At 34.9% G+C, this 13,591-nt stretch overlaps 1 protein-coding gene across 1 annotated transcript in view; it reads right to left on the bottom strand.

Moving 5' to 3' along the window:
• Positions 1 to 13,591, bottom strand: part of Fen1 (Flap structure-specific endonuclease 1) — a 253,230-nt gene that overhangs the window by 188,848 nt on the left and 50,791 nt on the right. Inside the window, exon 3 of the mRNA XM_090397341.1 lies at positions 5,099 to 5,201. Coding sequence (XP_090253467.1) covers positions 5,099 to 5,201 — 103 coding nt within the window. The remainder of the gene's footprint in view (positions 1 to 5,098; positions 5,202 to 13,591) is intronic.

Below are 13,591 nucleotides of genomic sequence, written 5' to 3'. Positions count from 1 at the left end.
AACATTTTTATACTTTTTATATGATTAAATAAATGTGTTTCTTAATTTTTTTTTTTTTTTATTACAGTCCTTCCACTTTGGTGTAGTATTATACAGACTGTATTTTCAAGAATGTAACTTTGAATCATGACACTGAGATTATGGGAATTTAGGATTCGATTTACAATACCTTGCTTAATCTACTGTATTAGGGATCTGCTGTATATCATTATAATATAGAGCAGGGTTTCTCAAACTGTGTTCTGCGGAAGGTGAATAGGTGTTCCGCGAGAAGTTCTGGAATTTGTCATTTTAGTTTTCTAAGCATTTTTCATTAATAAATAAATAATAATAAAAATATTCTAAGGAGAATAATATTCGTGAATATGTCGAAAAGCTCAGATCCAGAATACCTAATAACATCTGTGTATCATTAATTTTCACACATCGAAACCTTTCAACATTTGGGAAAGGGAACGCCACTTTTTATGACGGGTCATAAAAATTGCCTGCAAGCCCATTACAACAATTGGTGTCATATCTTCTGTTCTCAAACCTGAAGGAAAAGACATCTGTTGTGTCAGTGACCAAGCAGCATATTTTTAAACATGGAAATATTCATGAATTATCGTTAATTTTCACACATTGAAATCTTTCAACAATCAGGAAAGAGAATATCGCCGTTTATGACCGATCATAAAAATTGCCTGCAAGCTGATTACAACAATGGGCGACGTGTTCTCAAAACTGAATGAAATAACATCTGCGTTGCAAATGTCAGTGACCAATCAGCAAGAAAGTATAAAGAAAATTTTTCCACTGAAATTGAAGATCAAGGTAGTCTGTATCCGGTTCTCAAATCTATTACTACTGAATACTTTCTTCGCAAGTTCGTATTGCAGTGTGTAAGTGCTTGTTCTGAAACCGGAGTGCTGTGATTTTTTTAAAAAGTAATAGGAATACAGAATTAAAATCTAATATGAATAAGAGACAAGGCACTTTGTTTAATTTTGGTATTAAGAAATCTCTTATTGAAGATGTTTGTGACGGAACAGATAGTGAGTCATCCACCTCAAGCCTCCAAAGATCTCCAGGATGTACAAAAGGAGGGAAAAACTACCAGCACACAGAGAAAAAGTCTGCATTCACTCGTAAGTATTTATAATAATATTATAAATATATTTGGTGATCAGAATGGGATATGTCAATGAAAATCAGCACAAATTAATTTAATGATGTTTGCCTGAAGAAACTACGACATGCTACAAGATTTCATTAGTCCAGTGACTGATAACTAATTTAAATGTAATTTATATTTGTCAGCATGCCACACCGTATACATAAGCGTACTAATACTCTTTATGATTATGCCATAATTAATTATTAATACTTATGATAATGCATGAACTTTAAAAAATTTTGGAAAGGTATTAATGAGTAAATTTATTGGGACCGGGCACTCTGAAAAAAAAAAAAAAATCAGCTAATGCCTTTTTATTTCCATGTATAGGGAGTAGGTGAGGTGGCTTTTAAAAAAAGAATTCTTCTTACTCTTTTAACTAATTTTATAATTAATATCTGATTTATTTCAATCAAACTGTTTAATTTTTGTTACTAAACATTTTATCAAATCATTCTTATTACAATTGCTTTTACATTATTTGATACGGTTTAGTACTTTTCTTACAAGTATTGTTACAATTCATATTTACTTTTGAGTGTTGCAGTCTTTTTTTACTATTTTGCATTATTCGTTTACTTTTATATTATTCGACATTTATTATTTATAATCTTATTGTTTTTCATACTAAAGTTACCTTTACAACACAATTCTATTGGTTTTTATTATAGCTCTGACAAATATTGGAATTTGAATATATTGAAAAAATACCAATGGATTCTTGTTTAAAGACAGGAACTTTAACACAAGGAGGAGCAAGTACTTCTGCTGACACATCTACTCGTATGATTGGAGAAGATATGGAATTGCAAACTGTGGTTTCTTCAAAAGCTAATATTAAAGAACAAGAGTCATCTAAGAACAGACCAAAATGGAAGTACCATGAAAGTTATTTAAATTTTGGATTTAAGTGTATTGGCAATACACATGCTCCTGATGCAATGTGTGTTTTATGTAATAAAATACTAGTAAACAGTTCTTTGGCTTCAGCTAAACTTCATAGGCACTTCGAAACGAAACACACTGATTACAAAGGAAAAGATATACATTTTTTTAAGAGATGACGTGACTCGCTAGAAAAATCTAAACTTCAAATGGCTATAATTGCTACAACTGAAAATGCAACAGAGGCGTCATTTCGCGTGAGTTACCGCATTGCACTTCATGGTGAAGCTCATACAATTGGTGAGACGCTCATTAAGCCTTGTGTGAAAGACACTGTATCATGCATGTTAAATGAGCAGGTTGCTAAAAAAATAGATGCAGTACAATTATCAAATGATACTGTTTCACGCCATATCAAAGATCTTTCTGCTGACATAGAAAAAGAGCTAATTCATCGACTTAGACTTTGCAGTGAATATTCATTGCAAATGGATGAATCTACAGATGTCGCAGGACTCGCTGTATTACTAGTGCTTGTTCGTTACATATTTTATAAAAGTATTGAAGAAGATTTATTCATGTGCGAATATCTACAAGAAAAAACTACCGGAGAAGATATATGCAACTGTATTAATAATTATATTACAAAACAGGAAATCGGTTGAGAGAAGTGTACTGATATTTGTCCAGATGGTGCTCAAGCAATGGTAGGAATGATGAAGGGAGTTGTAACATGTATCCTGCAAGTAGCTACAAGAGCCACCAAAAGTGACTGTGTTTTGCATAGACAAGCACTAGTAACAAAAAGAATTCCTACATATTTAAAAACTATTTTGGATGAAGCCATAAAAATGATCAATTATGCAAAATCTTGACCACTTCAATCCAGATTATTTAAAATTTTGTGCGATGAAATGGATAGTACACATAATGCACTTTTATTACATACTGAAGTGAGATGGCTATAGGAAAAGCATTATTGAGGCTTTTTGAAATTCATAGTGAGTTAATGGTCTTCTTGATGTCACATAATTTAGGACAAAATTTTATTGAATTATTAAGAAATTCTTCATGGTTGATGAGTCTTGCGTATCTATCTGGCAGATATTTTTACAAAGTTCAATGAAATTAACTTATCATTACAAGGAAAGAATATTATAATTTTTAATACAAGAGATAAAATTGTATCTTTTGATAGGAAGTTACAATTCTGGATTTCTACAGTTGAACAGAATAATTTTGATCGTTTTTCCCACCTTGCATGAATTTTTGGCTGAAATAAATTCTAAAGTAAATGAAGACGTATCTAACGTAATTTTAGAACACTTGCATAACTTGCAATTAACCCTTTTGCAATATTTTCCAAAATCCAGTGAGGACAATTCCTGGGTTCTGAATCCATTTACAGTGACAGCTAAGCCAGCAGGCTTCAGCGCAAGTGACTATGAAAATCTAATTGACTTAATTAGTGACTCTGATTTAAAACCAAAATACAAGGAACTGCCAATAAATGATTTCTGGACAAATTTAACAGAAGAGTACCCCAGCGTGTCAAAACTAGCTATTCTTGTTTTACTTCCTTTTACAACGACATATTTATGCGAAGCAGGATTTTCATATTATGCTGCAACCAAATCAAAGTCCAGGAACAGACTCGACGCTACACCAAATACGAGAATTCAACTTTCTAATATTGTGCCTGATATCAAAAGAATTTGCAATTCAAAGACCTAAAAACGTCGGAGTCATTAAGAACTTAATTTGCAATATATGTGTTTTACTATTTTTATGCGTTTTGTTTTTACTAATTAACATTTGACAATAAATTCTTGTTTTTTCTTAACGCTTAGATTTACTCATTAATTTTATTTATATTTACCTACTCTACAAAACCAGCACACAGGAGAATAAGTCTGCATTCACTCGTAAGTACTTATAATGATATTATAAATTTTTGGTGATCAGAATGGGATATGTCAATGAAAATCAGCACAAATTAGTTCAAATGATGTTTAATTAATTATTAATTAACAATAAAATAAGCTAAATTACCAATTATTAATTAATACATTACAAAATAACCAAGGTGTTCCGTGAACATTTCAGGATTTGCAAAGTGTTCCATCATAGAAAAAGTTTGAGAAACCCTGATATAGAATAATACCCTGCATAGTGCAGGTATAGCACAGATTATAATTTTTAACAATTTGAAAAATTTTTAAGAGTGGTATGGTACTGTACTGCATTAACATTCCAACTCTATTAAAACACTACTGTAGTGATTTAGTATTACAGTAACAGCTGTATCAATACACCTTTTATTATTATTTCACCTTTGGTACAAAAAAGTCATGGTCGCTCTACAAAAGTTTTACTTTTTATTATATATATGATAACCTTTTATACACAATTATGAGAGAAGAGGAAATGTAACAAAGTTTGTGAACCTAACAAACAAATGGTTAACACTAGAACAAAAACTGAACAAAATATGAAGAAGAGGAAGATAAATTAGATGAAACATTGCTGAAGTACTTACAAAAGAATTCTCATTAAATGAGCTTTCAAATACTTCTGATCTTCTTATGGATGCCGATCCTAACATTGAATGAAGCATTAAAGTTTGGCAAGTATTCAAAAATGCTATTCAATGTTACAAAGAGAGGCATGCAGAGAATATAAAGGAAAAAACCCTTGCAAATTACATTTTTTAAATACAGTTTTTCCAAATAAAAACTCATGTTCAGTTATCAACATTAAAAATGTTTGCTATGTTTTTGTTTTATTTTGATCTGTTTTAATTTTTCTGTATGTACTAATTAGTATTTACTAATTAAACAAATGAGGCAGAATTGTTATTATCCCCCCCCCCCCCCCCAACACACCAATATAGTAACTATTTGGAATGCATTACACTATAATACATGACAAAATTGTTTATTGTTTTAAACAGTGCAGTTTTACATAACACAAAACTTTTTCGGCACTTATTAACCACACTATGCAAGTTATTAGTATATAAATAATGAAACAATATAAAAAATAGTTATCTACCTCTGCAGACTTAAGATGTGGAGGTTTTCCATCAAATACATAAATAGGTTTAATTCCATTTTCAATCATACGTATTGTTCGGTAGAAAAATCCCACAAGGTGGCTAAAAATAAATAAATGAATTAATTTAAAAAAATTCATGAAGAGGTAAAATGATAACATTTAAAGGTTACATCACTTTCTACACTGAGGGTGGGGGGAGGGGAAGAGAGAGAAGCAAGACTACTATTTTATTAGATAAAAATAAATTAATACACTGACTACAGATTACGTATACAACTTTTTTTTTTGTTTTATTTTTAATCTGATCTTCAGCAACTATTAAAATAAGCTCATAAGTGTATATAGCTAGATGTACTTTGTGGCCATTTTTGTCCAAGTAATGCAGGTTAACAGGAGACTATAATTTGCAATTTACTTACATTTAAGAAATTAAAGTGTAATTTTTTAATTGTCATTTGCAGACAATCAAAAGAAATGGAATTTCTATTTATTTCCCATGATAATCCTAACCACATAAGGTTGGAAACCTCTAACACATTAGTGCCAATGGATCGGCTGAAGGATAGACAAACAAACTCTGGCAAAGTGTAAGGTTATGGACTTTGGGGTGAAAAGAACAGCAGCAGTATATCGCATTGGTGGAACCGTACTCCAGGAGATTGATGAGGCCAGGGATTTGGGAGTGCTGGTGGATAGGGAGTTGAAGTTTAGGTTGCACATTGCAAAAGTGACTAAAACAGCTCACCAAATCACTTGGCTTATGAAAAATACTTTAACATGCAGAGACAAACAAGTTGTTGTTCCTCTGTATCGAGCCTTGATAAGACCCCATCTGGACTTCTATGCCCAGTTATGGGCACCAGGGTTTCTTCGTGATGGGGAGGAAGTGGAGAGGGTCCAGAGACGAGTGACCAAGATGATAGCAGGCCTGTGGAATGAACCTTATGAGAATAGGTTGAGGATTTGTGGGTTGCAGAAATTGGACGATAGGCGAAGGAGGGGTGATATGATTGAGACATTCAAATTACTGAAGGGTTTTTATAAGATTGATCCAGAAGATATTTTTGAAAATATGACTGGTGGTGGGAGGACTAGGGGCCATGCATGGAAGCTGGGCAAGAGCGTGGTTGACAAGGGTGTTAGAGCTAGATTTTTTACTTGGAGAGTGGTGAATGAGTTCAAGGCAAGATATGATAGATACTGTGTGAATGCTGAATAGTTGTTCCAGACATGATGTTAGGGCCTCCCTCGATGAGTCTGTCGACTCCTTGGAGTTTCCCGGAACAATAATAATAATAAGTTAGAAATGTTCTAGATTATTATTACGGGCAACTCCAAGGAGTCCTCAGACTCATCCATGGAAGCCCTAAACATCATGTCAAGAACAATTATTCGGCATTCGCACAGTAACTATCATACTTTGCTTTGAACTCATTTAAAGTCATGGCATCAACAACAAACTCTGGCAGCTTATTCCACTCATTCACTACTCTCCAAGTAAAAAACCTAGTTCTAATACCCTTGCTCAGTTTCCATGGATGGCTCCTAGTTCTCACATCACCAGACCTGTTCTGAAAAATTTTCTCTGAATTAATCTTGTAAAAACCCTTCAGTAATTTGAATGTTTCAATCATATCACACCTTTTCTGCCTATCAACCAATTTCTGTACCCCAGAGATCTTCAACCTGTTCTCATAAGGTTCATTCCATAGAACCAGCTATCATCTTGGTCACTCGCCTCTGGATCCTCTCTACCCCCTCTCCATCAAGAAGAAACCCAGGGACCCAGATCTGGGCACAGTAATCAACATTGGGGGGGGGGGGAGTCTTATCAAGGCTCAATAAAAAGGAAAAATAACTTGCTTATCTCTAAGATGAAAAGCCAAATGGCTGTTTTTTTCTGGCGAGGTTGATATAAGTTTAGGGGGATAAAAATCCCTTATTGTTTTTCAGCCAGTAAGCGAAACTAAGATTGAAAACTACGATCTGTAACGTTTCATGCTGACGAACTGTCAGCGTATCCAAGCGTAAGTGACCACTTGGTAGTGCCACCCCACGGCAACTCGTTGCAAAGGTGGAGCAAGATCCCTCACTGTTCTTGATATTTTCTCTTAATGTAAAACATACAGCTCTTAAGAGATGTAGTACTGTCTTACATTATGAGGAGAGGTCACTACCCAGACCGGTTTCAACCTTTTTTGAGGTCTCATCAGTGAGTAGCTACACCTAGAATATCAGAGTTTAAGTGAAGAAAACTTACATACTTTTGCTATAAGATTGCCCGAAAGGTGTGTCACTAATTATATTATATTATAACATAGTATTAACTAAGATGAAAATATCAACCTCGCCAGAAAAAAACAGCCCTTTGGCTATTCATTTTAGTTATACTATGTTATAATATAATATAATTAGTGACACACCTTTCGGGCAATCGTATAGCAAAAGTATGTAAGTTTTCTTCACTTAAACTCTGATATTCTAGGTCTAGCTACTCACTGATGAGACCTCAAAAAAGGTTGAAACCGGTCTGGGTAGTGACCTCTCCTCATAATGTAAAACAGTACTACATCTCTTAAGAGCTGTGTGTTTTACATTATGAGAAAATATCAAGAACAGTGAGGGATCTTGCTCCACCTTTGCAACGAGTTGCCGTGGGGTGGCACTACCAAGTGGTCACTTACGCTTGGATACGCTGACAGTTCGTCGGCATGAAACGTTACAGATCATAGTTTTCGATCTTAGTTTCGCTTACTGGCTGAAAAACAATAAGGGATTTTTATCCCCCTAAACTTATATTTATTGCTTATCTCTGCTCGTCAAAGTATTCTTCAGTAACCAAGTGATCTGATGAGTTGATTTAGCCGCTTTTGCTATGTGCCCCCTAAAGTTCAACTCCCTATCCACCAACATACCTAAATCTCTGGCTTCGTCAACCTCCTAGAGTACAGTTCCACTAATGTGATATACTGCTGCTAATATTTTCACCCCAAAATGCATAACCTTACACTTTGCTACATTAAACTAAATTACATTAAATATCCATTCTCATTAGCCCAGACTGCCAATCTATCCAAATCATCCTGCAAAATTTTGACATCATGTGCATTCAATATTACTCTATCCAATTTTGCACCATCAGAAAATAAATGAACAGTTCCTCTCAGATCCTTTTTTATATCATTAATGAACAAATTAAATAGCAGTGGTCCAAGAACAAAACTCTGCAGCACACACCACTAGTAACAGGCCTTCTTTTGGACTCCACTCCTGACTAAACTATTCTCTGATATCTCTCCATCAACTACCCTTCTATCCATCTCACCAACCCTATATCCATCCCCATGTGCTGCACTTTACTGATTAGAATTCCATGTAGTACCTATCAAAGGCCTTAGCAAAGTCCAGCAGTATCACTGTAAATCCATTACCCTTATCCGGTTCAGCAGTCACTGTATTATAAAACATGAGCAAGTTACTGAAGCATGATCTACCCCTTCACAAAACCATGCTGTCCTCCATACAGTATCCCATTTTCATCTATCCATTCCTGTATTTTGCTCTTGGCTAATATCTCCAAAACCTTGATAACAATTCCTGATATGCTGATCGGTCGGTAATTTGCAACAGCAGTCTTGGAACCTCTTTCATGCAATGGAACTATTTTCTCCCTCTTTCCACCCCCCTTGGGACTAACCTAGAGCTGAGACTTAAATTAAACAATATGGTCAAGGGAACTGACAATTCCTCTGCAGTTTCACGTAAGACTCAAGCTGTATACCATCCAACCCCACAGATGTATTTACATTAAGGTTCTGTAATATACTCACCTCCATTTCATTCACTTCAATTCCTGTATCAGCCATTTGTTCTCTCATTCCTACAATATCACAGCCTGGATGATATACTCTTGCAAAGTGGTCGCTTAGTAATTCCACTATTTCAGCTGATTTAGTTACCTCCCTGCCATCAGCATTCCTTAGAATCATTTTGCCGTATACATTTTTTCTTTTGCTTGCTGCATATTGAAAGAACTGTTATTGGATTCACTTTAGCTTGCATTGCTAATTTCTTTTCATAATCTGCTTTTGCTTTTCTTACCACACTGGTTACCCTTCTGGCCTGTGCTTTGTACTATTCGTGTGCCTGCAGATCACCTTTCTCCTTAAATTTCATCCACAATTGTTTCTTTTTTTTTGCAACTCAAGCTCAATGGTGTTATTCATCCATTTAACTTCTACTTGATTTATTATCCAGATTAGGATTAGATAATCCAGACATGATACACTTTTTTAAGCAACACCAGACCTCCAATAAGCAGGATAATGTCAATCACAAACTAGATCAGAAAAAACAATCTTCAGCTTTATGCATCTTTTACAGGAACTTCAGCATTTACTGAAACAGTATCCATCATTTTTTTGTTTTTCAGTAACTCCCCAACATTCATTTATAGATCAACTTTAGACCCAATGAACGAGCTTCTCAGTTTGAGGTTGTAATTCTTGTTATATACAAGCATTACAACCTCAAGCTCTTTAAAAAAATATCAACTGGTTTGCTCTTCCTTAAATCTTGCCTACACATTAGGATGCTCCTTATTTTTGAAGTTTAGTTTTTATTTCTATGAGGCACCCTTTCATTTTTGTTTTCTTTATAATAAATAAAAAATTCAGTAAAAATTTTTACAGCTATGAAGCCATATGGTTTTTTCCTCATTAATTAAAATTGTTACAAATTTATTCACAACCCAAACATGTTTTGACAAGTTTCCTCTTGAATTTTCAGGCTGCTTTTTTCTCTATGCATATTCAAATAATCATAACAGCGTATTGTTAAAAAGTTTCCAGATATGTTATAAAAAATAACAAGCACACTGGCAATCAGCACTATTACCCCAAAGACAACAGAAATATGGCTTATTGGACAGATGTAAACCAAACTGCTCCACTCAAAACTCCTTCCACAAAAGATGTCATAGCATTGTTTTTTCATTACAGAAAAAGCAGTTAAATAAAAAAAAGGGAGGAAGTCCATTCCACAACTCAGGATGTTTTAGCAATCTGGTAAAATGCAAGAATATCTACAAAGCTGAAGGCATATTGAGATAATTGGAAAATCTTGGAAAGAACAAGGCAAAGAATTCAAAGTTGTTCATGAAGATGAAAAAAAGTGTAAGGAAAGTCTCAGAGTTATTTAATGTAGCCCATGTCTTAACCAGAAGACTAGGAATCTGTTGGCACTGAGAAAAAAAGTTCCAGAAGGAAATGGAAAATATAGACAAGGCACTTGCAAAGAAAGAAGCTGCAGCAGAGAAGCAAGAACAAAATTTTAGAAAGAGAAATGATGAGAAGGTTAACTCCTTTCAACAGGTCACTTGACAGCTTTGTCACCTGAAAGTGAGGGAAATGATTCTTATAATGAATAAGTCAAGCCATCAACGTCAGGATCATAGCCGAAACATGGAAGAAAAATTATGGTTGATAGTTTTTGGGTAGTTTTGATGTTATAAAACTTACTGATCAGAAAGCAGTGATGGTATTAACTCTGTCAATTACGAACCTAAGCCATGGTCCCATGAAATACATTAATCTCTCTTGCATTCATCAACAGCATATAAAAAGTAAAAAGAAATTCCCAAAGACCTAAAAGCAAAATTTAAAGCAGATGCCCTTTTAACCATTCACTGGAATAGTAAAATGCTGCAGGATATTTCAGGAAAAGAAATCATTAGCAGCCTTTCAATTCTTATTTCAGGTGAAGGAGTTGATCAACTGCTTGGTGTTCTGAAACTCACAACTGGAACAGGTGAACAGATATGCATGAGCGGTTCTTGATGCAGCTAAATGGGATAACTATGACAAGGTCAACTGCATGTGCATCAACATTGGGTCAATAAATGGAGCCTGTATTTATTTGGAACAAAATATAGACAAAGGCCTGTTGCAGTTGCCTTGCCACCACCACATTCCTGAAAGAGTTCTGGAATCTGTAACACTGCTTTCAACTGGACCTTCCACAGTCCCAGAAATACTTTTGTTCAAGATGTTTCAAAAACTGTGATCAGCATTGGACCACTCCAGCTTCCAAAGTAGTGTGACAGATGAAAAAGCCACAGCATTTCTTGATGACATTACTGCAAGATGATTTCCTTCACTGAGAATACAATTTTATCATGAAAGATATTAATTTATATTAAGAGATAAAAACTAACTGTCATGACCCTTAAATGTACTTTAAACCAATTCAAATTTTTGGAGTTTTTTTATTTATTTATTATTACTATTAGTATTACTTCCAAGACACTATTCAACCTCCTGTGATGAGTCTTCATCACAGGAGGTCGAACACTCACGACCACAAGAATTATGATACCTTGCATTGAACATATTTAATGTCGTAGCACTAACTACCTATTCTGGCAATGCATTCCACTTATTCACCCTCCCCTCCAAGCAAAAAACCCCTTTTTCAACTCTTTACTCACATGAACTTTGTACATTTTCCAGGGATGACCTATCATTCTTGCATCATCCATTATCTTATGCAATAATTCCCCTGTATCTTTTTTTGGTAGGCTCCTTTGACCAGTTTACATGTCTCAATCATATCATCCCTCCTCCTTTCTTGCTAAGCTCTGAAGAACACATTCCCTCAATCTGTCCTCATACTCAATATTCCAGAGTCTCAAGAGAGTCTTAGTTATTTGCCTCTGCCCCCCCTCCCCAATGTTTTCCTATTACCAATATAGCCAGGTGACCAGATATGTGAACAGAAATTAAAATGAGTACCTGATAGTGGAACTATCACCTTCTTATCCATATGTGTCAGTTCTTCGCATTATGGCAGAAATTTTTGGGTAACCCTTAGAATTTTTGCAATATCTCCCATGAACTTCAGTTCCCTATCCACTAAGATGCCCAGATCTCTTGCTTCCTCTACCTCATGAAGCAAAGTTCGTCCAATGTGGCGGACCACATTCCATCTTCAAAATCTTCAATTCAAAACAAACCTATTAAAATCCTCTTGTGAAACACATCAGAACTTCCTGACATTGCACTTCTTAATTTAGCATCAACAAACAACTGAATATCTCCTTTCATGCCTTATATATCAATGATATAGTTTAAGTTAAAAGTAGTCTCAGAACAGAATCCTATGGCACCCCACTTGTCACCTTTCTTTTTTGGGAAACCGCACCTCCATACACAACTCACTGGCTCCTATTAGTCAACTAGCCTTGTAACAAAATCCACATAAATCACTGTATAAGCATCTCCCCCATCCAATACACCAGTCATCCTATTATAAAGTGTAACCAAGTTATTACTAAAGCATGCCCTTCCCTTAACAAATCCATTAGCACAAAAACAATGAGCAGGTGCCTAATATGAAATTCAAAACATTTAAAAATTGATAATTTTAAATAGTACCATACCACATGACATGTATGCTATAAGCTCAGCAACCGTGTGGAAATTATACATAACTATTACAAAGATATGCAAACAACCTGGCTTGCAGACTTGATTGTCTGAAGTTAGGAATGACTTATTTCTGCTGTAAGGATGCAGACTCTTACCTGACAAGTAATGTTTCTGGACACTAGCTGCAAATGGCAGGTATTTTCAAATGCATCTCTAATATTGGTTTTCCAAACATTCAATGTCTAAATATCCCATCACATAAAAATCAAGAAGTGGTAAGCCCAGAAAATGAACAGGATACTGACATCTCCAGGAGTCAGGGACAGGCTGCTCAATGAGAGAAAGAATATGCAGTTTAAAGGTCATACGTTGACTAAATACTTACTTCTCTGAAAACAGCTGTTAAAGATACAATGTCCCAAGAATAAACCTGCATTCTTCCATCGAACCTGCCAATAACTGCAAAATTTTTCTTCCAACTATTATCCTATTAGAACCCTTTATCAACTTATTTCTTCATATCTCCTCTCATTATCCTATACATCTACAAAATTCTATAGTTGATTACCTGCCACTGAATGTTTCAACTATTTCCAATCCATGGAAATCAAAAAAAAAGTTTTCTCCATGGAGCCTGGGCAACCATATTTAAGCAGAGTAGTTCAGATGTGATCTTATAAAAGCCTTGTAAAATACAGCAGAATATTAACTTCTTTATTCCCAAACATCACTGTTCTCTTCAACACTGAAGTTATCCACTGTGATAACTTATCCACCTTAACAATATGGCACCTAAATTAACTCACTGTCCAGTATCATCCCTTAAATCTCTAGCTTAATCAACTATTTTCAACAAATGTAATAGCCATTTATGCCGTGACCTCAGTTTCAAATGAATGATCTTTCACTTAGCAACATTATGCAAAGTTATTGGATGATTGCTGGCCTGGTTAGCCGAGTGGTTAGCGTATCCACTCTCCAGCCAAAAGAGTTCGAATCCCACCGTGGGCATGGATGTTTGTTTGTGAAAATACTAGTGGCAGTCGGCAGTAGATGGCGTTAG

Source organism: Typopeltis vanoorti, chromosome 9 (assembly GCF_054136105.1).
Source record: "Typopeltis vanoorti isolate ZY-2024b chromosome 9, IOZ_Tvanoo_1.0, whole genome shotgun sequence".
Taxonomy (NCBI): domain Eukaryota; kingdom Metazoa; phylum Arthropoda; class Arachnida; order Uropygi; family Thelyphonidae; genus Typopeltis; species Typopeltis vanoorti.
Note: the sequence above shows the minus strand (reverse complement) of the source record. Positions and strands in the feature narration are given on the sequence as shown.